Genomic DNA, 24,454 nt, shown 5'->3' on the forward strand with positions numbered 1-24,454 from the left:
AAAAACCTGCTGTACAAATTAAGATTTGTTTAGGGAGCTTAGTGTGGGAAAGGGAAATATCTAAAAGGAAGGAGTATCTTCTGAAGGACAATCGGAAGCCACTGTTCTCTTTTTTAATTGTGTTTTGTCTTTCTAGTCTGGCTTGATAAGGACGCAGGAAACTGATTACTTGCTGAAACCACTACCTCCAAATATTGCACTTAAACACAACTTCTCTGCTCCTCACGGTCACCGCCCTCACGTACTGTATAAGAGATCTACTGAGCCTCAGCTGGCATTTGATAATGAGGTAACTGTGAATGATGAAAGGCAAAGGGAAGTGGATGCTCACAATCATGTTTTTCAAGAGACCCACCATCATCGCAATTCTGAGCGGCGGCAAAAACGGCACTTTTGTGGGAGGCGCAAGAAATGTATGTAAGGACACAGTTTCCCCCACCTGAGTTAATTCCACTGTCTGTTTAGCTGTTGTTAAGATGGTTCATTTGCAGTTCAGTTGTTCCTTTCCAGTAAACAAATACCTTCGCAAGTAAGAGGTACTTACTTACTGGCAAGTAAGAGGTAGGAAGTGAGGTTATGTGAACACTTTGGACCCAAACGTTGGATGTTGGTGTTGCATGTCTGCCTCAACCAACTTTGACATCAACTGTGAAAGCAGTCTCCTCTGATCAGTCCTGTAGTCCCAGCCTGTTGCCATGTTCTGGTTTCACTTCTGACTTTTTTTGTTCCTAAAGTTAGCACACAAAAGACTGGTACTAAGCTCTACCATGGTGTTTGTTCCCTAACTGTGTGAGTGGTGATTTGGATGAACATATCACTGTGTTCTTTGTTCTGTCCTTCAACTTTTAGTAAGGTCTTTCAAAACGGTTACATTTAGTTAGGTGCAAATCAAAATATTTGCCAGTATCTTCCTAAACTTCTTTGGCACAATTCAGCCAATGTAAAGTATGCCTTAGGTCTCATTGTTTTTGATTCTTTAAGGTAAGCTGCTTAGAGATTTGTATTATATTAAACAGTATATTTTTTAATAAATAAATTTATTTAATCAGGAGAGACGTAGGTGTGTACTTAATGGACCAGTTTGAAATCAATAGGACTTAAAAAGTAAATGTTTTTGTACAATTTTGCAAAGTTAGTGGCCGTGTAGAAGTGCACAGCAGCCTCTGGCAACATTGCCTAAGCTAACAGGTTTGGTGCTAACATTTACTGGAGTCAGGTGAGGAGAACCTTTCGCCCTCTAACTGTTGCTGAACTACAAGCATGGCCAATGGTCAGAGATGATGGAAGCTGTAGTTCAACAACATTGAACATTGAACTACTAAAGGTTCCCTGCACCTGAGTGGAGCAGTGTGGTTCCTGTCTCCATCCTCTATTTCTCCAGTGACACCTGTATATGGGAAATCAAACAGGAATGATTAATAATGTTCTGTGTGCATGAAACACTAAATGAGAAAGAAAGGGTTGGAGCAGAATGTTAAGAACCTTAGTGGTGTTGAGTTGCTTAAAAATATCAGTAAACACTGCCCTCTGGAAATGTATTAAGTTCTTGGCACACGTACTTGACCCTTCCCAGGACTGTGGGTCTCTGAGATCTCAGCACAAGGCTTTCATTGCTACAGGAGATCCATTAACTTGTAGGTAGCTATGGTGTGGCCATCAGGACGATGCTGGACTTCCTTTGGTCCCCGCCAGCATGGCCAATAGTTTTGGGATATTGTAGCCCACCTACATCTAAAGTACTACAGCTTAGCTACCCCTGCTTTAACTGGAGACACCAAGGTGTTCTCCTGCCTTATAAATGGATGCCATGCTCTGCTATAATTCTTTCCAACTACATGGAAGTTACTTTTGGGGAGCCTAGTATAATCCTGTTCACGTGTTTAGCTCTTTGATTTGATGTTACACTGTGAAAAACACAGCTTTAGTTTTACTTGGACATCTCCTGTCTTGCTTCTTGCAGATATGCCCCAGCCTCCAGATGGAGACACTTATATCCTGCCAGATGAATATAGATATCTACTGCGAAGCAAACGATCTCTTATGAAGGCTCACAAGAGCAAAGAGCTGAATGTTGAGACCTTGGTGGTGGTTGACAAAAAGATGATGCAAAACCATGGCCATGACAATATCACTACGTACGTCCTGACTATACTCAATATGGTATGATAGTCCTTTTTCTTGAGACACGTTGGGTGATGAATACAGATCCAAAATGAATATTGTCACTTTATAAGCATGTTCAGCCACTAGTTTGTACTTTCTTCACCCCTTCAGATGCTTTCTGGAGTGAGACTGAGGCATCCCAACCCCTCTCCATGACCCTTACAGCTGCTTCAAACACAGGTTGTGGGGAAACGACCTCACTGTGTTTCAAGCCGCTAAAGTGTATATAGCCTTAATACTTTGTGGCATGTCTGACTTAGTTAATCTTTAGTTTTCCTGAGAGTGGAGCGATGAGATCTGTGCAACATGGAAGTAAAAGTTAATGAACCACAAATGTTGCCCTTGTTGCACATTGTTTTGTGCCCTGCAACCCTGAAATCACATACCAGTTTTCCAGGAGGGAGGTTGCTTTGATGCATGTTGTATGGGTTTCTTTCTCCTTTGAAGTATGGATATGATCTGGCAAAAATTGAGCACGTTTAAGACTCATTGATTGCAGCGAAAGTGTTGAGCATGTCTTTTGGGGGCAGCACAGTTATAGAAGCACTAAAAAGGATATACCAAGAGCTCAGGCCACAAGTTTCAATATAAGGAATAATTCCTACTCGAGAGTTGAAAAGAAAAACGTGTATATTCTGCTAAGAATAACAGTTTGAAGCTAATAGTAAATTTAAACACAACGTGTAAGTACGATAGTTTTAAGGTAAAACGTTTAAGTACAGAAATAGTGTAGTTTCAAATATGCAGTGATATAGTATAAAGGTACATAAAATACCAGTACACAACAATTATTTTGTACAAGTCTCAATGGCAGTCAAAAGGAGTCCATATTATATAGAATCAGAATAAAGAATAAAGAATCAAATAGGGCCGAAAAGGAGTATCCGGAGTGTGAATCAGATGTACGACTCAGTAGTGGTGACCAGGACAGGGCCCTGTTTCGGAGTAAACGCCTTCTTCAGCTCGGTTTTTTGAGGACTATAAATCTGTTGGAAGTTAAACGTTTTACCTTAAAACTATCGTACTTACACGTTGTGTTTAAATTTACTATTAGCTTCAAACTGTTATTCTTAGCAGAATATAGACGTTTTTCTTTTCAACTCTCGAGTAGGAATTATTCCTTATATTGAAACTTGTGGCCTGAGCTCTTGGTATATCCTTTTTAGTGTATTTCCAACAAGAACTCCAATTTCTTTAACAGTTATAGAAGCAAGCTTAGGCAGCTACATGGGCTGCCAAACTTCTAGGGCCACCACCTCCCTTGGCTGTGTAAATGTCTTGGGGAAAGAGCCACAGCGTCTAGTTGGAGGAGGCTCATCGGCTAGGCTGACAATCCATGCATCCAGCGAACAATATCAAGAGCTTTCTGATCACTATCAGGGTGTGGGCATCCAGGATGTCGACATAGTTGTAAAAAGGAGGAAGTAAAGAAGTGGCAGACATTATAAATGAAAACAAGAAAAGAATGGCCCCAGGCCACCTTCGACCATTAATGTGCCTTTTTGTTCTGTTGCTCAGGGAGCAATCTTGTGCATAACTCCCCCTTTGAAATCAGTAGGGTTTAAGTACCTGACTTTGGTTAAATTTAAGGTTAAGGGACCCCTGCCTGTTAGGTGCAGTCGCAGATGACTCTGGGGTTGCGGTGCTCATCTCACTTTATTGGCCAAGGGAGCCGGCGTACAGCTTCCGGGTCATGTGGCCAGCATGACTAAGCCACTTCTGGCAAACCAGAACAGCGCACAGAAACGCCGTTTACCTTCCTGCTGGAGCGGTACCTATTTATCTACTTGCACTTTGACGTGCTTTCGAACTGCTAGGTTGGCAGGAGCAGGGACTGAGCAACGGGAGCTCACCCCGCCGCGGGGATTCGAACCGCCGACCTTCTGATCGGCAAGTCCTAGGCTCTGTGGTTTAACTCACAGTGCCACCCGTTTCCCTTGGTTAAATTACACTGCATTAAAAAAAAAACCCCAAAAGAATTGCAACAATCTGATGTTACGTGTAACAACAACAAAAAGAAAGAGTCCTGTGGCACATTAAAGGTAAACATATTGTGGCATAAACATTGATAGGCCAGATACATTACAAGAGTAATATATATATATATATATATATATATATATATATATATATATATATATAGATAGATATAGTCATTGTTTAATGGGCACATTTCCAAGCACTTTTCCATAAGCAGGAGACAGCAACATGGCATTTGTATGATACCAATAGATTGTATTCTAGCCCTAATTCTGAAATATAAGAGGCTCCCTCAGTGTTGACCTCCCACCAGCTCCTGAAGACATACCTGTTTAGGCAAGTGGTTCCCTGAAGAGAGCTTCTGGTTTTGGTGTTTTAACTGTTTTAAGTGTTAAACCTTTTAAATTTTTGCCTTATTATATATTTTTATTGAGCATGTTTTAATGCTCAATGGATTTGTCATTGTATACAGTGGTACCCCGCAAGACGAACGCCACGGAAGACAAAAAACTCGCTAGACGAAGGAGTTTTTCGTTTTCTTAGGCGCTTCGCAAGACGCATTTCCCTATGGGCTTGCTTCGCAAAACGAAGCTTTCCCGCAAGCTCCGGGGATAGCGGGGAAGCGCAGCGCGTCTTCCCCGCTGTCCCCGGACCTCTTTTGAAGCAAGGGGCGGCGGGGAGAAGATCGCTTCTCCCCGTTGCCAACCCCGCAATCTCCGGGGACAGAGGGGAAGGCGTGCACGCTGCCCCTTGCTTTAAAACAGGTCCGGGGACAGAGGGGAAGGCGCGCGGCGCTTCCCCTCTGTCCCCGGACGGTCTCCATAGGAACGCATTGATTGATTTTCAATGCATTCCTATGGGAAACCGTGTTTCGCAAGACGAAAAACTCGCAAGAAGAAAAAACTTGCGGAACGAATTAATTTCGTCTTGCGAGGCACCACTGTATTTTGATTACGTGTTGATTTTATAGTTGTAAACTGCTTAGGCCCCATTTTGGCATATAAGCGGTATATAAATCAAATAATAAAGATAATTAATTTTTCACGGCAGATGATGGTACTGCATTGGCTTCATCAGCTTTCATTTTTGGTATTTCCTCTTAGGTTTCTGCTTTGTTCAGAGACAGAACCATTGGAGGAAATATTAATATCGCAGTTGTTGGCTTGATACTTTTGGAAGAAGAACAGGTAACCGCGAATATTGCACCGTTTTCTTTGAAGCTGAATAATTAAACATCATTTTACTATTAGAGGCCCCCACTCATTATTGTCAAAGTTTAGTCTGTCAGATTTATGGCAGAAATGGTTTCGCAAGAGTGAAGCAACTAAACTCTGGCTGGTGGAAGCCCGGACTCAAGCCGCCATGACGCCATCTTCCACCAACCCTCTCCTTTTCAAGCTCAGATTTCCCTGTGTTTTCCCCAAGGCTGAGAGTTGTGCCAACTCCATGCTCAGTTCTAATCAGGGGTTGATTTTTAGTGAGCATTGTTAACTGGCTCAATTCTAAGCAACCCATGCTTAGTGTGGACCGTGGTTAACCACAATGTCGCGAGAATAATAATAATAATAATTTATTATTTATACCCCGCCCATCTGGCTGAGTTTCCCCAGCCACTCTGGGCGGCTCCCAATCAAGTGTTAAAAACAATACAGCATTAAATATTAAAAACTTCCCTGAACAGGGCTGCCTTCAGATGTCTTTTAAAGATAGGATAGCTGCTGATTTCCTTCATATCTGAAGGGAGGGTGTTCCACAGGGTGGGCTCCACTACCGAGAAGGCCCTCTGTCTGGTTCCCTGTAACCTCACTTCTCCCAATGAGGGAACCGCCAGAAGGCCCTCGGCGTTGGATCTCAGTGTCCGGGCTGAACGATGGGGGTGGAGACGCTCCTTCAGGTATAGAGGACCCATACCGATGATTAGAAATGATGGAGAAATGATGTGTGTAAGAATGGAGGTTCAATATGAACTCTCAGCTCACTCCCAGTCCCCAACCATGTGTGCCTAACTCCACTAGACACACTTTGATTTGGAACGCGCTTCTAAACTAACCACTTAAGGGAGCACTTAAAAACTCCATACGTGAGGATACAGAACCCTGTATCGTTCCTACATTGAGCCCCGCAAGAACAGCTCTCGATCCTCACTATTCCAGCTGTTACAATTGTGTTGACAGGGACATGAAAGCCTACTCTCCCTTCATTTACTTGCCTCTTTCCTTTTTTGTTTTTGAGTTGTCTCCAAACCCCTGTGCAGCAGAACGCTCTACTAGCAATGTAATGCTTCATTTTATGTGCTGAGCGATCAGGACTCCTTAAGTGACAGGTTAATTACATTGAATGTTTAGCTTTTCGTGCTTGGACCACGTCCAACATGAAAAGAGTAAGGAGAGTAATCTTTTGATCTTACACCTGTGATATAATTTTCCTTTACATCTTATGCTTAAAAATTGCTGCTCCTTAATTGTAAATCTGTTGCTTACTGCGCCACCGCTTACAATCCTTTCTTTTGCAGCAAAGGGAGTTAAAGGAACAGTTAGTACTTGTTAATTTTATAAGGGCAGCTTTTAGTTAGTTACAGCATAATTCTAACCTTGCCTACTCAGAAGTAAATTCTGTTAAATTCAAAGGGAGTTTACTTCTTGGTCAGTAGAGGTTATGTGAACACTTTGGACCCAATCCTGTCCATTGGGTACTCATAGTCCAATCAGGCTTTGCTGATTTTCTTTACTTTTATCCTTTGTTCCTGTTATTATGTCAGATAACAGATTTTGTAAAAAGTAGGAAGAAATATTGGACAAACATAATTATATCTTCAGATACAATATTATGATTTATTTTAAATGATATTTACAACCTGTTTCTGATATTTTGGAACCCGTATTCCTCTCCCTTGTTGTTTTTTTCTAAAGAGGAACCTAGAGCTAAGATTCATACTGTCCTCCAGTGCTTATGTTTAATGATGACATACAATATATTTCAAATTTGGATACCACAGTTCATATAGCATATACAGTCGTACTGTGGTTTTCGGACAGCTTAGTTCCAGAACGTTTTGGCTCCTGAAAGCCACAAACCTGGAAGTGACTGTTCCGGTTTGCAAACTATTTTTGGAAGCCAGACGTCCAAAGGGGCTTCTGCAGCTTCCAGTTGGCTGCAGGACCTTCCTGCAGCCAATCAGAAGCTGCACTTTGGTTTCCAAACATTTTGGAAGTCGAACGGGCTTCCAGAATGGATTCCGTTCGACTTCCAAGGTACAACTGAAGAACACTGATCGAGAGGTCAGAGCAAATGACAATTGGGGGAAAACCCAAATTGCGGTTTGCTCTGATTGAGAGATAAAGAGCAGCATCGTAGTGCCAATGCCCAGGGTGTGCGCACACTCCGGGCAGGATGCAGAGGGTGAACGGAGCCTGCTCCACCAGCCCTTGCCACTGGAGCCAAGTGGGGCCACACTGTGCCTCCTGCCAGCCCACAAAGGAAGAAGCCCAGCTGGCAAATTGGAGGACGAATCCACCTGACACCCGCAGAGAGGAGTGCCAGGCCAGGCCACACTGGGGTCACCCCTTGCCCGCTGTGGCGTTTGCTCTCCTAGGTGGGTCATAAGGAAAGGGATAAATGAGTGTGAAGTGATTGGCCAGTGGGAACCCAAGGGGAGGAGTTAGAGTTAGAGTTGGAGTTGTTGGGAAGTCAGTTGAGAGTTGGGAGTTGGAGAAGGAAGAGGCAGGATACGTCTGTGGGCTGGTCGAGTAGTATTGTGAGGGAGTGAGAGAAACTGATAGGAGGAGTCAGATAGACAGTTGGGATAATCAGTTAGCAGTTACTAGGAAAGGTATAAGCCGGTATAGAAACTAAGATTAAGAAACTGACAAGAAAAATTATCTGAAACCATAAACTTGTTAAGGCTTATAAAATAAACTTGCTTATTTGATTTAATGTTAACAACTGTCTGGACTCTGTGTGTACCTGAGAGAAACGGGTTGGTGGCAGCGGGAAAGCAGTCACAGTGGTGGCGCAGGGATCAATAGGCTGTCAAACGTCCAGGGACCCTCCCTTCCTCTGTTCACCATCTGTGCAAGGAATGAGCAAGCTGTGGCCAAGCGGCCATTCAGCGAGGGGGCCAGGGACATGGTGGTAAGGCCAAGCCAGGCTCCGAGACTGTGTCTTTCCCTTTAAACTCCTGCTTGTTTTTATCAACTTGCCCACAGCTACAAAACTAAATCTCATTCCCGGTTCCCATTGGACTTTTTCTTCTGTTTGACTCTTCCGTTCAGCCAGGGCTCGTGATCAATCACCACGCTGACCATACCCTGAGTAGTTTTTGTCAGTGGCAATCCGGGCTGATGGGGAAGGATGGGAGCCGCCATGACCATGCAATTTTGCTTACCGGCCTAGATATATGTTCCTGGAAGAACGAGCCATGTGATACGTTAGGTGAGTCCTTGCTGGCAACCTACTGTGGTCATCGCTGCTGAAGCATTAACCCCTGCTCTTAAAGGCCTTGGCAAAATCAATGTATTTTGCTGATGGTGCTAAATACCTAAAATCCAGTGTCTGGTTTAAGTCTTGACACTTAACACGTATTGGCCCTATTATTTCACAACTGACTGGCATGAGTACACTCTAGCAACTGAAGGTTCCTAGACCCTATCTTATGGTTACCAGACAGCCCCGTTTCCCGGGGACAGTCCCCAGATTTACAAATCTGTCCCCGGACAAAATCCGTCCCCAGAATGTCCCCGGATTTCATTTAATGTCCCCGGGTTTTTATTTTAAGTGTTGTAGATTTATTAGTAGGGAATGAATGTTGCGTGATTGGTTCAACGGCACAAGACACGTCATATGGAGACTTCTGGCGAATCAAAATGGCGGGTGTCACAGCAGCGAGCAGCTCCTGAAGCCAGCCAGAGCCAACTGCGCTACCAGGCTGGCTCTGGGCTGCTGAGACTGCCGCTGCCACTGCCGAGGGGGAACGAGGGACGCTCGGCGCGTCAACTGGGGGAACCGCTGACACACACACCCCGCACGCATGACCCAAATTGAGCTGGGAGTGCCTGGCCACCCGGCCGACTGCCCAGCAGCTCTCTGGGGCCAGGAAAACCTTGGAGCTGACACAGGGAGAAGGAGGGGAGAGGAAAAGGAATAGAAAGAAAGAGGAAAGAGAAAAAAGGGGGAGCTCCGACCTTGCCATGCCACAGCTGAGGAAGAGAGGTAGGAGAGCACTGAGAGGGCAAGGATGCATGGCCAAGCCGAGGCCCGACCCTAGCCTACTCCACGGTGGCTATCGCTCCAAAAGAGGAGGCCGGGGCCAAGAGGAAGGCCGTGGGACCGAGGAGACCACAGAAGAGAAGATATTACTTCTTAATTTTCTTTTTAAAAGATAACCTTTTTTTCTCTTTTCAAGAAAAAAAAGTGTCCCTGGATTCTTTGAAAAAAATCTGGTAACCTTATGCTATCTTGCCCTCTGAGAATTGCTACCCACCATGCCCCACAAATGCCAACAGTGGTGGAATAGTTGCAAACCAACGGGCATCTGTAGGAATAGAATTTGAGGGTTGATGTTGAACAGGGATCTTCTGTCCCACCCACCCCCCGTTTTCCTGGAGCTTCTCAGAGAACAATGGAATATATAAATAAATAAACTGGGGTTCTGTAGTCCAAAACCATACCGCCTCTCAGTGTATACCCATTTGATTCCTCAGGGCAGGACATCGGTGTGATAAATGCTGGAATTAAACACAACCATCACAAGCTATCAGATGTTTGCCATGGGTTTTGCAATATTCAGGTGATGGGGGAGAGATGCCTCTATTTTGTTATCCAGTGTAATAGCTCTGCCAATACCTCTGGTCAGGAATTGGTGGTGTGCTCAGGGTGTGGGTGTGGGAGAGAGAGAGAGAGCAGGGATCCAGTTGTGCACTGAGATACATAAAAGCAGAGAAAGCAGTTCCTTTCTAATTCGTATCACAACATGGGAGCTGTGTGACGCTGGCAGCAACAGTCTACTTTGCAAAAACCCAAGTATTGCGTATGCATTTTGAAGCCAACAGACCAAGTTCTTTTGTATTTTCTTTTTTGGTATTTGTTAAACTAACATTCACAAAGACAATTTCCTAATGAATGCTGTTTCCCCTTCCTTTACGTTTAATTTACCAGGATTTGCTCCAATAAATGGAATGTGCAGTAAATATCGCAGCTGCACAGTTAATGAAGATACTGGTCTCGGTCTGGCATTTACTATTGCTCATGAGTCTGGACACAAGTAAGTTTGTATGCATATATTTGGAAAGAGATACTAGATATTTGTTTGTTTGTTTGTTTGTTTGTTTGTTTCCAGCATCCTTTCTAACAGGTGAAGTAGAAATTCATTGTGCTTCAGTTAAATATCTGGTGACAAGCCAAATAACTGTTTGAGCAAACTGTGGTTTGAATTCAAACTGTGATATGATCTTCCAAACAAACATATCGTAATTTAGGTCTGCTTGTTTGCCTTCGTGTTTCATCTGCTCAGCATTTCAGAGTTCAGATTCTATGGCTTTGGGGGCTGGAACAATGGCTGGGACTATCACCCTATGTGAAGCATCATATTGGGTAAAAGTATTCAGAGGGAATACTTTTCAAAAGAGTCCTTAATTGATAGTTTTTTCTAAAAACTTGTCAGGATTAAAAATGGGGCACAACAGAGAAAGCTATCTTATGAATTTGCAGTTCAGAGTGCTGGTATTATTAGGCAGTATTTATATAGGGAGAATGCAAGTTAATCGTTTTTTACTCCTGCAGCTTTGGCATGATCCATGATGGAGAGGGAAATATTTGCAAAAAGTCTGAAGGTAACATCATGTCACCCACACTGGCAGGACACAATGGGGTCTTCTCCTGGTCAGCTTGTAGCCGTCAGTATCTCTACAAATTTCTAAGGTATGCATGTTATGGAAATGAGAGTTGAGTCACTGAAAACTTTCCTCCCCCCCCCCCCACTTTTGATAAAGAGAAATCTGGATGTTTTAACTTACCTGTGGCTCAGTATACCAGTGCAGATAGATAACATTCATAGATCTCTTGGGATAGTGGATTTCTCACTATATGGAGCATAACAAAAATTAGAGGGAATAATAACAATAACAATATCAATTTATTATTTATACCCCGCCCATCTGGCTGGGTTTCCCCAGCCACTCTGGGTGGCTTCCAAAGGTAAAGGTAAAGGTACCCCTGCCCGTATGGGCCAGTCGTGTCTGACTCTAGGGTTGTCCACCCATCTCACTTAAGAGGCCGGGGGCCAGCACTGTCCGAAGACACTTCCGGGTCACGTGGCCAGTGTGACGAAGCTGCTCTGGCGAGCCAGCACCAGCGCAGTGTTGGGATACTGCCAGGGAGATAAAGTCCATCTGAGCCCCCAAGCTCGGTGCCGGACGATCCATCGACCTCCCTTAGTCACGCAGTATCTAGCAATTATAGCGACACGAAGCCTCAAGAAAAGATAGCCACATTCTTGGACTTGTGCACACTCTATCAGCAGAATTCACACAACAGAAGTTGCACAGCATGAGAGCAGAACATGCATATTTACAATTTATTAGGCGTTGGTCAGAACAAAGAAGGCATGACCGTCTGCTCCGACTGCTCAGGCAAAACAGCCTAAAACGAAAGGAACTTACAACATAAACATCCTGTGAGACAGGAAACTACGCAGGCTGTTATACAAACATCCTGCTCCCTTTTAAGGTGGAACGGAAATATCCTAACATCCTCCCCCTTTCCGTGTAACCTGTAGTACCTGTGGTTCAACCCAATTGCAACCTTTGTGCGTAAACCTTAAGTTGTTCTCTGTTAACAACCTTAGACAACAGATCAGCAGGAATTTCATTTCCTGGCATGTAGGACACCTGAATGAGTCCTTTCTGAATACACTCTCTTGCACGATGTAGCTTAATCTGCAAGTACTTGGTCCTTTGCTTGCAACTCTCTGAGTTCAGCAAAGCCAAACAAGATCTATTGTCTTGATACACTTGTATAGGACATTTCACAGAAACCCCAATGTCCTTAAACAGTTGCATCAACCATTCACAATCCATGAGTGAAAATGACAGAGCATTGAGTTCTGCTTCACAGGAACTTAGGCTAACTGTTGTCTGCTTTTTGCACAACCAGTCAAACAGGCAGTGGTTGTACATGTAGCATACTCCAGAAGTGCTTGTACCATCCGTGGTGTCACTTCCAAAACTTGCATCTGCAAAGATTTCAAGACCTCCAGTCTTCTGACTGGTGAACCTCAGCCTGTAGTGCATAGTCCCTTTCAAATACCGGGCTATGCGCTTCAGAGCTTTCCAATCCTGAACAGTAGGATTGTTAGCATGTCTGCTAAGCAGGTTAGTGCTTACAGCAATGTCAGGTCTCGAACATCTAGCAATGAAATTCAACTTGCCTAGAATGCATCTGTACAGCGTTGTGTCAGAAAACGCTTCAGCAGTACTATCTACCTGGTAACCTGTCACCATCGGTGTGTCTGCTGGGTTTGCATCAACCAAATTCAACCTGGTTAATACATCAGTAATTTTCTGTGTTTGGTGTACCAGAAAATTACCTGCTTGGTCCCTCTCCACCTGCAGAGAAAGATAGTTGGATACCTCACCAAGATCCTTCATGTCAAAGTGCTCCTTCAGCTGAGCTAGGGTGCTTTGGTAGAAAGCCTGATTCTTCCAAAACATCAGAAGATCATCAACAAAACATAAACAATACAGTTTGTTTTGCCCCTCCTCCTTGACAAACACACACGGATCAGCTTTGCCCTGGTGAAAACCTAGAGAAAGCAACGTTTCAGTGAGTTTTGTGTTCCAACACCTGGCACTCTGCTTGAGACCATATAAGGATTTCCGCAGTTTACAGACCATTCCCTTCTGTATCTGCATCCCGTCAGGTGGAAGCATGTACAGCTCCTCCCCCAAAATCCCGTACAAAAAAGCTGTATTTATGTCATGATGGGAAACATGCATTTTCTCCTCCGCAGCGATCTTGAGCATCAGCCGAATGCTCTCATATTTGACCGTGGGTGAGTAGGTCTCGTGGTAATCCTGCCCTGGTACCTGTGAAAAACCTCTGGCAACCAATCTGGCTTTGTGTCTGACAACCTTGCCATTCTGGTCTGTCTTGGCCTTGAAGACCCATTTGCTGCCAACCAGTCTCATCCCTGGGACTACCGGTACCAGTTCCCAAGTTTGGTTCCTGTTCAAGGAATCAACTTCAGCCTTCATGGCATTAAGCCAAGGCTCAGCATCTTTAGAGGTTAACTCCTGGACCTCTTTGAAGCTTGAAGGTTCCCACACCTTCTCTGAGCTACTAAGAACAGCAGTTGCCATCTTAGCAAACTCATCAGCAAATCTCTTTGGAGGTTTGCCTTTGGTCGCCCTTTCAGACCTGCAAACCAGACGCAAGTCTTCTGGACTCATCTCCTCCTTCTTAGGAGAAAAGTGACCAATGGTGAACAGTGGTTCTTCCAGTTCATTGTCAGACTCATCAGATGGTCTGACTGAGGCCTTTGCGCTCTTGTAGTCTGCTGTGTCATCACTGTCACTGACAGCAGCAGCAGCGCCGCCCACTGAACTGGAATCCGAACTCTGATCATCATTATCATCATCATCATCCTCATCCTCAGTTTCCTCAGCTTTCTCAGCATGATCTGCTTTCTTCACATCACCTTCATCCTCCTCTGGGTAACTCTGGAAAATTCCCACATTTTCCCCCCACTTAGGATTGTACTCAACACTCCTTGTGAACTTTATGGATTTAGAGTTAGTCATCCATACCCTGTATGCACCTTTTTCGTACCCCATGAACAAACCATGTGCCCCACGCTTCCCAAGCTTGTTGCTTTGTGGGGTGTGCACCCACATGTCAGAACCAAAGATTCTCAAGTGCTTGACATTAGGTTTCTTACCAAACATCTTCTCATAGGGAGTGCAGCCTATAGGTGATGACAGTCTGCGATTAAAAGTGTAAACAAAATTCGCCAGAGCCTCCCCCCAAAACTTCTCAGGGAGATTGACATCATGCAACAAGGTTTTTATGCCTTGCAGCAACGTTTGATTTGCTCTCTCCGCAAGCCCATTCATCCATGGCGATCTGGGCGTTGACAAATCATGCTGGATTCCCTTCTCAGTCAGGAAAGCTTCAAACTGCTGAGAAGTGAACTCCCCGCCCCGATCAGTAAACAGACACCCAATACGTTTACCATGAGCATTCTCCAACCAAGCACAGAATGCCTTGAACCTAGGAAATGCTTGCGATTTCTGCTCGAGCACAAACACATGAATGTACCTGGAAAAAGAATCAATTAGAACCATGAAGTACCTTGCTCTACCCAAAGAGGGCGCTAGAGGACCTACCAGGTCTGCGTGAACTAGCTGGTAGGGTTTGGAAGCCTGCCTGCTAGACTCCTTGCCTTTTGGAGCAACCTTCACCTTGTTCTCTGCACAAGATACACATTTCATGTGATATTTACAAGGTTTGATGTCCAAACCTTCAACCAACTCAGGCATCTTGGCTAGCGCTTGCCAAGAGAGGTGACAAAATCTTCGATGTGCATCATGAATGCATCCTGCATGAAGAACCTTGTTAGTTTGTGCAACACAACAAGTATCAGCATTAGATATAACAGCATTGTCATCATAAGTTAGACAGAACAAACCATCCACCAACTTTGCATGCAAAATGTCCTCTTTGCCTTTTCTGATGACACAGACAGTCCTCTTGAAGGAAACCTCAAAACCACGCCCAGTCAGCTGTGGTACACTAATCAAATTGTCCGCAGCTCCTGGAACAAAAAGTACATCTTTGATGGTTGTATGCAGACTAGCAAGTTTCACAGTCCCAACTCCTGTAGCTTGCAAAGTCCTTCCATCAGCCAGCTGGACCTCTCCATCTTGAGGTGTGAAGGAGATGAACAGATGGCGGTCTTTGGTGAGATGGTGCGAGCACCCAGAGTCAATAACAAACCTGGCCTTGGCCTTGTTTCCCACCGGCATGGGCTTTTGCAGCTTGCCTTTAGCCTTTGGTGAAGCTGTGCCAGCAAACATAGCCTTGTTTTCCACTGGCGAGGGCTTTTGCAACTTGCCCCCCTGCTCCTGGCCATCAGACGTGCCTTTAGCCTTTGGTGGAGCTGTGCCAGCAAACATAGCCTTGTTTTCCACTGGCGTGGGCTTTTGCAACTTGCCCCCCTGCTCCTGGCCACCTGCAAGCATCTTGCTCTGTTTACATCTGGTCTTCCGGCCTCTGCAAAGGCTCTGACCTTGGTTCTCACGAGAAACAGAGCTCTCAGCTGCCGACTCCTTGGCTCCCCCTGGAGGCTGGAATGCTGCCTGGGATGACGTTATAGTCTGCTCCCCCTGCAGCTTGCAACCGGTGCCCTCAGCATCCCTGCATTCACTAGCATTCTGGGAAACAGCCAGGACCTCCGATGCTTTCAAACACTGGGCTGGGATTATTGGCTGGTGGGCCTTTTTCAAAGCATCCCACATGTCACGTGCCGTGAGATTTCCAGCAAGCGTCTTTATTTCCTCCAGAGAGACGGATAAGACTATAATATCCACGGCCTTCGAATCCTGGGCCTGCCATTTCTCTGTCCGAGGAACTGGAGTGGCTTCTGATATAGTATGCCAGACTCCAAACTGACGCAGCAAACTCTCACACCATTTTGCCCAGGTCTGATAATTGTGCCGATTTAACTTTGGGCACTCAGTGGCCTCTGAAGCTTGGAAAAACTCCATTCCAGCTTTTTACGTGAGCCGTTATGCCTCCAAAGACTTCTTATCTTGGCAGCTCATAAATCACGATGCCTCTGGCTCGGCTCCCAGGCCAATTAGTTTTGCCGGACATCAAAGACTTCTTCCGCGGCAAACAGAAAAGCCTCTGCTTTCACTTTCCCAGCACATACCTTTCAGCAGTCTGTCGCTGTCTTACTCTTCTGCAAGTGCCGTGAATCTGGGCCCATAACCTGTTGTTGGGATACTGCCAGGGAGATAAAGTCCATCTGAGCCCCCAAGCTCGGTGCCGGACGATCCATCGACCTCCCTTAGTCACGCAGTATCTAGCAATTATAGCGACACGAAGCCTCAAGAAAAGATAGCCACATTCTTGGACTTGTGCACACTCTATCAGCAGAATTCACACAACAGAAGTTGCACAGCATGAGAGCAGAACATGCATATTTACAATTTATTAGGCGTTGGTCAGAACAAAGAAGGCATGACCGTCTGCTCCGACTGCTCAGGCAAAACAGCCTAAAACGAAAGGAACTTACAACATAAACATCCTGTGAGACAGGAAACTACGCAGGCTGTTATACAAACATCCTGCTCCCTTTTAAGGTGGAACGGAAATATCCTAACATGCAGCACACGGAAACGCCGTTTACCTTCCCACTATAAAGCGGTCCCTATTTATCTACTTGCACTTAAGGGTGCTTTCGAACTGCTAGGTGGGCAGGAGCTGGGACCGAACGACGAGAGCTCACCCAGCCGCGGGGATTCGAACCGCCGACCATGCAATCGGCAAGTCCTAGGCACTGAGGTTTTACCCACAGCGCCACCCGCGTCCAACAAAGTGGCTTCCAACAAAGTATTAAAATACAGTAGTCTGTTAAACATTAAAAGCTTCCCTAATGAGGGCTGCCTTCAGGTGTCTTCTAAAAGTCTGGTAGTTGTTCTTCTCTTTGACATCTGGTGGGAGGGCGTTCCACAGGGTCAGTGCCACTACCGAGAAGGCCCCTGTAACTTGGCTTCTTGCAGCAAGGGAACCACCAGAAGGCCCTTGGCGCTGGACCTCAGTGTCTGGGTAGAACGATGGGAGTGAAGACACTCCTTCAGGTATACTGGACCGAGGCCGTTTAGGGCTTTAAAGGTCATCACCAACACTTTGAATTGTGCTCGGAAACGTACTGGGAGCCAATGTAGGTCATTCAAGACCAATGTTATGTGGTCTTGGCAGCCGCTGCCGCATTCTGGATTACTTGTAGTTTCCGGGTCACCTTCAAAGGTAGCCCCACGTAGAGTGCATTGCAGTAGTCCAACGGGGAGATAACTAGAGCATGCACCACTCTGGTGAGACAGTCCGCGGGCAGGTAGGGCCTCAGCCTGCGTACCAGATGGAGCTGGTAAACAGCTGCCCTGGACACAGAATTAACCTGCGCCTCCATGGACAGCTGTGAATCCAAAATGACTCCCAGGCTGCGCACCTGGTCCTTCAGGGGCACAATTGCCCCATTCAGGACCAGGGAATCCTCCACATGTGCCCGCCTCCTGTCCCCCAAAAACAGGAATATGTTTTAATGCTCTGCCTCCTCTAGGATTCGTGGCAAGGGGCGTCCACTCAACTTTTCTACTCCATTTTACTAACTAGTGTTTGCTTAGGTAAGATAAGAGTCAGAAAGCTTATCCCAAACAATTTTTAATCAAGAAGGTTTACACTTCACTTGTTAAAGGATTTCCTCAAAACATGATGCTCTTAATCTCAGGGCTGTGGGTTTGAGCTCAAGGCACCATACATGGTTCTCTCCACATGCTCCTATTTTTCCCTCACAACAACCCTGTGAAGCAGGTTAGGCTGAGAGAATGTGACTGTCCCAAGGTCACCTAGTGACCTTTGTGGCTATGTGGAGATTTGAACCTGTATCTCTCGACAAAGAATTTCACTACTTTGGGGCTGCGTTCACATCGCAGTTTATTCCGTTTTCCTAATTGCTACGTTCTGCCTTATATTTGAGTATTCACATGATATAAAACATACATCTGGAACAATAGTGGAACATGGTGCAAATTTAGTGCTTATTTCCATGTTACAGTAAAGCCCACAACTTACATGCATTTAATTTGTGCGCATTCAGCTTCACGTGCTTGGCAAAAATAAGAAAGAAAGAAAGAAAGAAAGAAAGAAAGAAAGAAAGAAAGAAAGAGAGAGAGAGGCGGGCGTCCGGAAAAAAAATACTTAGGCAATCCTATTCAGTACTGTACCCAATGTGTTATGACCATATGTGATTTTGGCTTTAGGCATGATCCCCAGAACATAACCCCCACACAAGTTGTGGGCTTACTGTATTTGCTTCCAGGGGGTAAATCGGGTCCTCCCTTAAAGAGGGCACGTATTGCTGTGAGACCCGGAAAGCCGACACCCTGTGTTGTGGGTGGGTACGATTGGTCAGCCTCAACACCCGATTGGTAGCTCCCTTGAAGCTGGGTACAATCTGGCCAATGGGACGCAGTCCAAATGGTTCAAGGGACCTATTTATGCCCATGCACGTGACCCAGAGCTTCCTCTTTTGGCACATACATTCGGAACACCCGCCCACCTCTCCCAACTTTTAGGGCTTTGCGCTTGACCTTGCTATGCTGTCGTGTGTCGTGTGTCATTGGGACAGGGACACAGCAGGAATTTCCCCCACTTGGTGGATTGGCTGTCGTCATTTGGGTTTCGCCTGCCGCGTAACAAATCGTCACAACTTGTAAGGTTGCGGATAGGCTCTGGTTCGGGTGATAGGGATGGGAGAACGCTCTCGCCATCCCTATGTGAAGGGTATTCCGTTAAAGGAATCCAGGGACTCGATGGTTTGGTCAACCCCTGAGAGGGGGTTGTGCCCGTGCCTGAGTCCAGGGGGACAATTGGGTGGTGGAGTTAGCCCGTTCCCAGCTTTCCGCTTATCCAGGTGTTCACCCTTGGCTGACCTATGCTGGAACCCTGGGTCAGCGCTACCTGCATGGCAGGGAGCTAGTTGAACCAGAGCCTATGCAGCCACTCACTTTCTGTAATCAATAAGGTTGTGGCCTAAATTCTGCCAAAAACCAAACCAAAAATTTGACTCGTGTGTGAATTTATTTAGGGGGGAGGTTTCAGGGTCTGAACACGCAAAAAACCCTTTTGCAATTAATAAGGAAATAAGTGATAAACTTGTGCTAGATTCTACTGTGGTTCCAAAGGTGGCTTTTACATCGTGTGAATTCTCAAATATAATGTGGGGATTAACAGACAGGAAAATGTTGTGAAAATGGAATCAACTTCCATGTGAGTGAAGCACTGGTAGATGACTATGCATTTCTTAACAGATGCACCCGTAACAGGGATCTGCTCAGCTTTCTGAAAACCACAAGCATTCAGTGAATGAGCTTGTATTAAGTTTTTGTGTTGACTTGCTTTTCTGTCATTTGTTAGATGGATGCTGTGTTGCAATGCTAAGAAGTTCTGTATAGAATCCTGCTGTGCTAAATTTCTCTCAGTCACACTAATAGCGTTGACCACGTTGTTCTGTCGTTCTTCCACTATTAATAGCAGAAGATCTCATCCCATTTAGTGATGCCTGTATGGTGGAACTTATTTTAGGAGAATGGGTTAATGTTAGACTCAGCCACTCACGCGTCTGATATCCCCAGGATGTGCTCATCTTGTTTTTCAACAGCACAGAATTGAAGACAACTAGATGCAAGGCAAACTACTGGTCTGATTTGAACCAGAGAGTTGTCGAACACCAGAGAGTTGAGAGCTAACTTCATCGCTGTTCCAGTCACAGTTTAGCCCTCTGCACATTCTCATCTGGTAACATTAGATATGCTGAGGCTCTGATGATAAAAGATATCAAATGGGGCCGGCCCACCCATTAGGCAAGGTGAGGCGACCACCTCAGGTGGCAGGATCCACAGGGGCAGTGGGTCCCAATGTGGAGCTCTATTCCCTCTTTGTTCCTGATGTTGTTCTTCACTCCCCCTTTTTCCTTGGCCGGGACAGGGGTAGGGCACCATTTTGTGCTTTGCCTCAGGCACCAAAATGTCTTGGGCTGGCCCCAATATCAAACATGCTCATCTGAGTGCTGATTACAATAGGGAGTTACAATGTACACACCCAGGTCCGGCAGACTTGATGTGTTCTCGAAACCTTGAGAATGATTTGTGAATGGTTTTATTTGTAGTTCCTGATAGTAGAACATAGCTCTATTCCAGGTTTTGTAGTCCTTGTATTAATCTAGAACCAGAACATCCAGTTCAAAGGTCTAAGGAGGGGTAGCCAAAATGGTATCTTCTGAATGTTCCTGGACTACAATTCCCTTAAACCCTGACCATTGGCAATTGGAGTGAACCCCAACAGTAGCTGGAGTGTGCCACCAGTCTAGGGGTTTCCTTTTGCCAATTTCATTTGCACACAGGAAACCAGGGACTCCAGTTTCTGCCCGTGCCTAAATTCTTCCTCACATACCTTGTTCTTTTTTTAAAAAAAAACTGGTTTAGAAATGCTTATAAATAAATAAATAAAAATAAATCCTTCCTGTGATGTAACAAAAACACATTTACTTTGATACAGGAAAGGACCACATCAAAACTTCCAGCAGTAGTAGTCCAAGGAAACCCCAAAATCTAGGGTGAAAATACATGTATTTGAAGGTGCTACCGATGTCCTCTGCACCCTGTTATATCGGGGTAACATCCAGGAGGAGAGGGTTGTTATGTTAGGAGCTCATCCTACATTTGAGTAGGACCCTGGCAGAGACACATGCTCAACTGGCATGTTCTCTCCCTCCTAGTCGTTCGTTTGGGAGCTTCAAAAGCTTTCTTCAGCCCAAACATCACAGCGACTGATGCCAACAGACACCGGCACACTTAGGGATCTGCAGAGTTTGTGCAGCTTGCGTAACAGACCTCAGCAACCCAGCATTTTGGCTAATCTACTTTATTTACATATAAACACACACGGAGCACTGCAACATGGCTCCCTCTCTCTCTAGCATCAAACAGCAAAAAGAAAGAACAAAGGACAATATTCCCACTTCACAGAACACAGTAACACAAACATCCTGTCTCCGTCACTTCCCACTCTGTGGAGTCAAAACATACACCATCATGTGAAAGACAACAATCCCATGACTGCAATCATGGAGCAGGAATTCTAACATGTTATTGGTAGGATGTTGTTTGTCTCTTCAGTGCTTTCCAGTAGCCCTAGGACACAGCTGTCCTCTCCAGTAAATGGTCTCAGCTGAGGAACAGAGGCTGCAGCAAAGTATATTAGCTCAAACAATAGTATGAAAAGATGGCAGCAGTTTTGCCTTCAAGAGTCAGAACAGGCAGCTGACCAGCCAAGGAAGCTTAAGGAATAGCTTCTCTAACACCCAAATAGCAGCTCACAATTCTCTTGCACCTCTTTTATCTCAGTCCAAACCTAGTCATTTCAAGCAGAGTATGACACTCCCATATTCCTATTTCCTTTCGTTCTTTTCCGTAGCTGACTTAGAACTGCCTTGTTTCACAGCCGACTAGCTGCAGCAAGGGTCCCTTTTAAAACTGCATTTGACATATCCAAATACACCTTGTTTGGGTCTCTTCCAGCTCTGCTCAGTCCTTGTGCCTTGCTGATCAGCCTAAGCCCGTGCATGAGTACAAATATCCCGAGAAGCTACCAGGGGAGCTGTATGATGCTGCCACGCAGTGCAAATGGCAGTTCGGTGAGAAAGCCAAGCTGTGCATGATGGACTTCAAAAAAGTAAGAACCTGTTTTGTTTCACCACATACTTGTTGTTGTTGTTGTTTAGTCGTTTAGTTGTGTCCGACTCTTCGTGACCCCATGGACCAGAGCACGCCAGGCTCTCCTGTCTTCCACTGCCTCCCGCAGTTTGGTCAGACTCATGCTGGTAGCTTCCAGAACACTATCCAACCATCTCATCCTCTGTCATCCCCTTCTCCTTGTGCCCTCCATCTTTCCCAACATCAGGGTCTTTTCCAGAGAGTCTTCTCTTCTCATAAGGTGGCCAAAGTATTGAAGCCTCAGCTTCACGATCTGTCCTTCCAGTGAGCACTCAGGGCTGATTTCCTTAAGAATGGATAGGTTTGTTCTTCTTGCAGTCCATGGGACTCTCAAGAGTCTCCTCCAGCACCATAATTCAAAAGCATCCATTCTTCGGTGATCAGCCTTCTTTATGGTCCAGCTCTCACTTCCATACATCACTACTGGGAAAACCATGGCTTTAACTATATGGACCTTTGTTGGCAAGGTGATGTCTCTACTTTTTAAGATGCTGTCTAGGTTTGTCATTGCTTTTCTCCCAAGAAGCAGAATTTATCCCACCCTTAATCCAAGGAGCTCAGGACAATGTGCCTGTGCTATGGAGTGCCGTAACTGAAAAGGTCCTCACCCAAGTAACCACCCACTGGATCTCAAATGGCAGAGGAACTCGAGGAGGTTCATGGTTTGCCCTGTGTTGTTTATGTCCTACATTTATCTGCCACCTTTTCCTCTAAGAGCCAGTGTGGTGTAGCGGTTAAGAGCAGTGGACTCGTAATCTGGTGAACCGGGTTCGCTTCCCTGCTCCTCCACATGCTGCTGCTGGGTGACCTTGGGCCAGTCACACTTCTCTGAAGTCTTTCAGCCTCACTCATCTCACAGAGTGTTTGTTGTAGGGGAGGAAGGGAAAGGAGATTGTTAGCCGCTTTGAGACTCCTCAGGGTAGTGATAAATTGGGATATCAAGTCCAAACTCTTCTTCTAAGGAGCTCAAATGGTAATGTACATGGTTCTCTCCTCCCGATATAATCCTCAAAACAACCTTGTGAGTAGGGTGGGCTGAGCAACAATGACTATCCCAAGGTCACCTTGTGAGCTTCATGGTTTAGTTGGGGTTTGAACCCTGGTCTGTCGGACCATTGTGCAGCACTTTAGCCATTACACTGCACAAGCTTCAGCCGTCTAGTAGATTGATATTTTGATGTGACATTATCTGGACAGAAGCCCCTAATTTTGGTCAAATGTACCTCCACATGGAGGTGTTACCCACTGAAAATTATATAGTGAGTCACCTGACCATTGGGCATGATCAACAGCATGAGTTTGCTCTGCTTTAGCCATTTTTAGTCGCAACAGTGGATGCATTCAGAAATTAAATGCCGACTTCAATTTGTTGCCATTTTTCCCCATTTAGGATATTTGCAAAGCATTGTGGTGCCATCGGATCGGCAGAAAATGTGAAACCAAATTCATGCCCGCTGCAGAAGGTACAACGTGTGGATATGACATGGTAAGGAAGCTTTGTTTGTTTTTAGTTTGGCAATGGTTTGGTGTGGAAATGGGGATGGTGACAGAAGAGAACGGGATTGTGGGAGTAGAACAGGAATGGAAAATCAGGTGACCTCCATCCTCGCTGACCATTGGCCATGCTACTTGGGGATGGTGGAGGGTCGCAGACTCTCATCCCTGGAGTAAAGGGGGTTCTCTCTGTGGGCCTCTCAGGACATCCCTTTTATAGTGTGCTCCTAATGATTTGTGCTCATGGTGGTATCAGGGATGGATTCCTCAATCCCGCTGTCAGCACCGTTGTTGCCAGAAAACAGTATTCTGTTTCAGGCAAGACGTGCTGCTTCATTTCCAGTCAGTGCAGGTAATTGCCTGCTGAAATCCTGTAACATTTTATATCTGAAATGCACTGGTTTATTTTATTGCCTTGCTTTTGCTGTGTTGAAGTGCAGGAGTGCCCCTCTAGGTCAAAAGCATCACATAGCAGCTAGTAAAGGGGAATGACGGGTGGGTGGTCAAGTATACATCCAACACGAATGCGCTGTTATTGCATCAATAGTAAAGGTAAAGGTACCCCTGCCCGTACGGGCCAGTCGTGTCCGACTCTAGGGTTGTGCGCCCATCTCACTTAAGAGGCCGGGAGCCAGCACTGTCCGGAGACACTTCCGGGTCACGTGGCCAGCGTGACGAAGCTGCTCTGGCGAGCCAGCACCAGCGCAGCACACGGAAACGCCGTTTACCTTCCCGCTATAAAGCGGTACCTATTTATCTACTTGCACTTAAGAGTGCTTTCGAACTGCTAGGTGGGCAGGAGCTGGGACCGAACGACGGGAGCTCACCATGCGATCGGCAAGCCCTAGGTGCTGAGGTTTTACCCACAGCGCCACCCGCATCCCTCAATTATTATTATATACATGTTATTATTGCATCAATAACATGTTGCAAAATACACCTGTTAAAAAAACAAAACTTGTAACAATAAAGAAAAATAAAGGGCCCTTTGATACCTTTTCATCACAAGTTGCAGTACATTAAATGAGTAAACTTCCATTCACAATTTACTAGGAAACCCCCATTTCCTCTGTAGAAATACTAATCTTAGCGAGAAGGTTATCCGTTTTCACATATGTAAACCAAAGGTATCCTTGCTTTTCTTGCAGAGCTGGTTCATATTCCTATACATTTCATATTCCATGCAACATATCAAAAGCAAGTTTGAACTTAATAGTAATTCTAATATTTCAAGGCCCAATTAAAATATCCATTGTTGCCATGTTGCT

At 45.3% G+C, this 24,454-nt stretch overlaps 1 protein-coding gene across 1 annotated transcript in view; it reads left to right on the forward strand.

Annotated features, from left to right (window-relative positions):
- Positions 1-24,454, forward strand: part of ADAMTS16 (ADAM metallopeptidase with thrombospondin type 1 motif 16) — an 89,916-nt gene that overhangs the window by 14,697 nt on the left and 50,765 nt on the right. Inside the window, exons 4-11 of the mRNA XM_053397234.1 lie at positions 137-413; positions 1,961-2,160; positions 5,247-5,330; positions 8,415-8,574; positions 10,297-10,402; positions 10,921-11,058; positions 21,498-21,651; positions 23,083-23,178. Of these exons, the coding sequence (XP_053253209.1) occupies positions 137-413; positions 1,961-2,160; positions 5,247-5,330; positions 8,415-8,574; positions 10,297-10,402; positions 10,921-11,058; positions 21,498-21,651; positions 23,083-23,178 (1,215 nt within the window). The remainder of the gene's footprint in view (positions 1-136; positions 414-1,960; positions 2,161-5,246; positions 5,331-8,414; positions 8,575-10,296; positions 10,403-10,920; positions 11,059-21,497; positions 21,652-23,082; positions 23,179-24,454) is intronic.

The sequence above is a fragment of the Podarcis raffonei genome, chromosome 7 (genome assembly GCF_027172205.1).
Source record: "Podarcis raffonei isolate rPodRaf1 chromosome 7, rPodRaf1.pri, whole genome shotgun sequence".
Taxonomy (NCBI): Eukaryota; Metazoa; Chordata; class Lepidosauria; order Squamata; family Lacertidae; genus Podarcis; species Podarcis raffonei.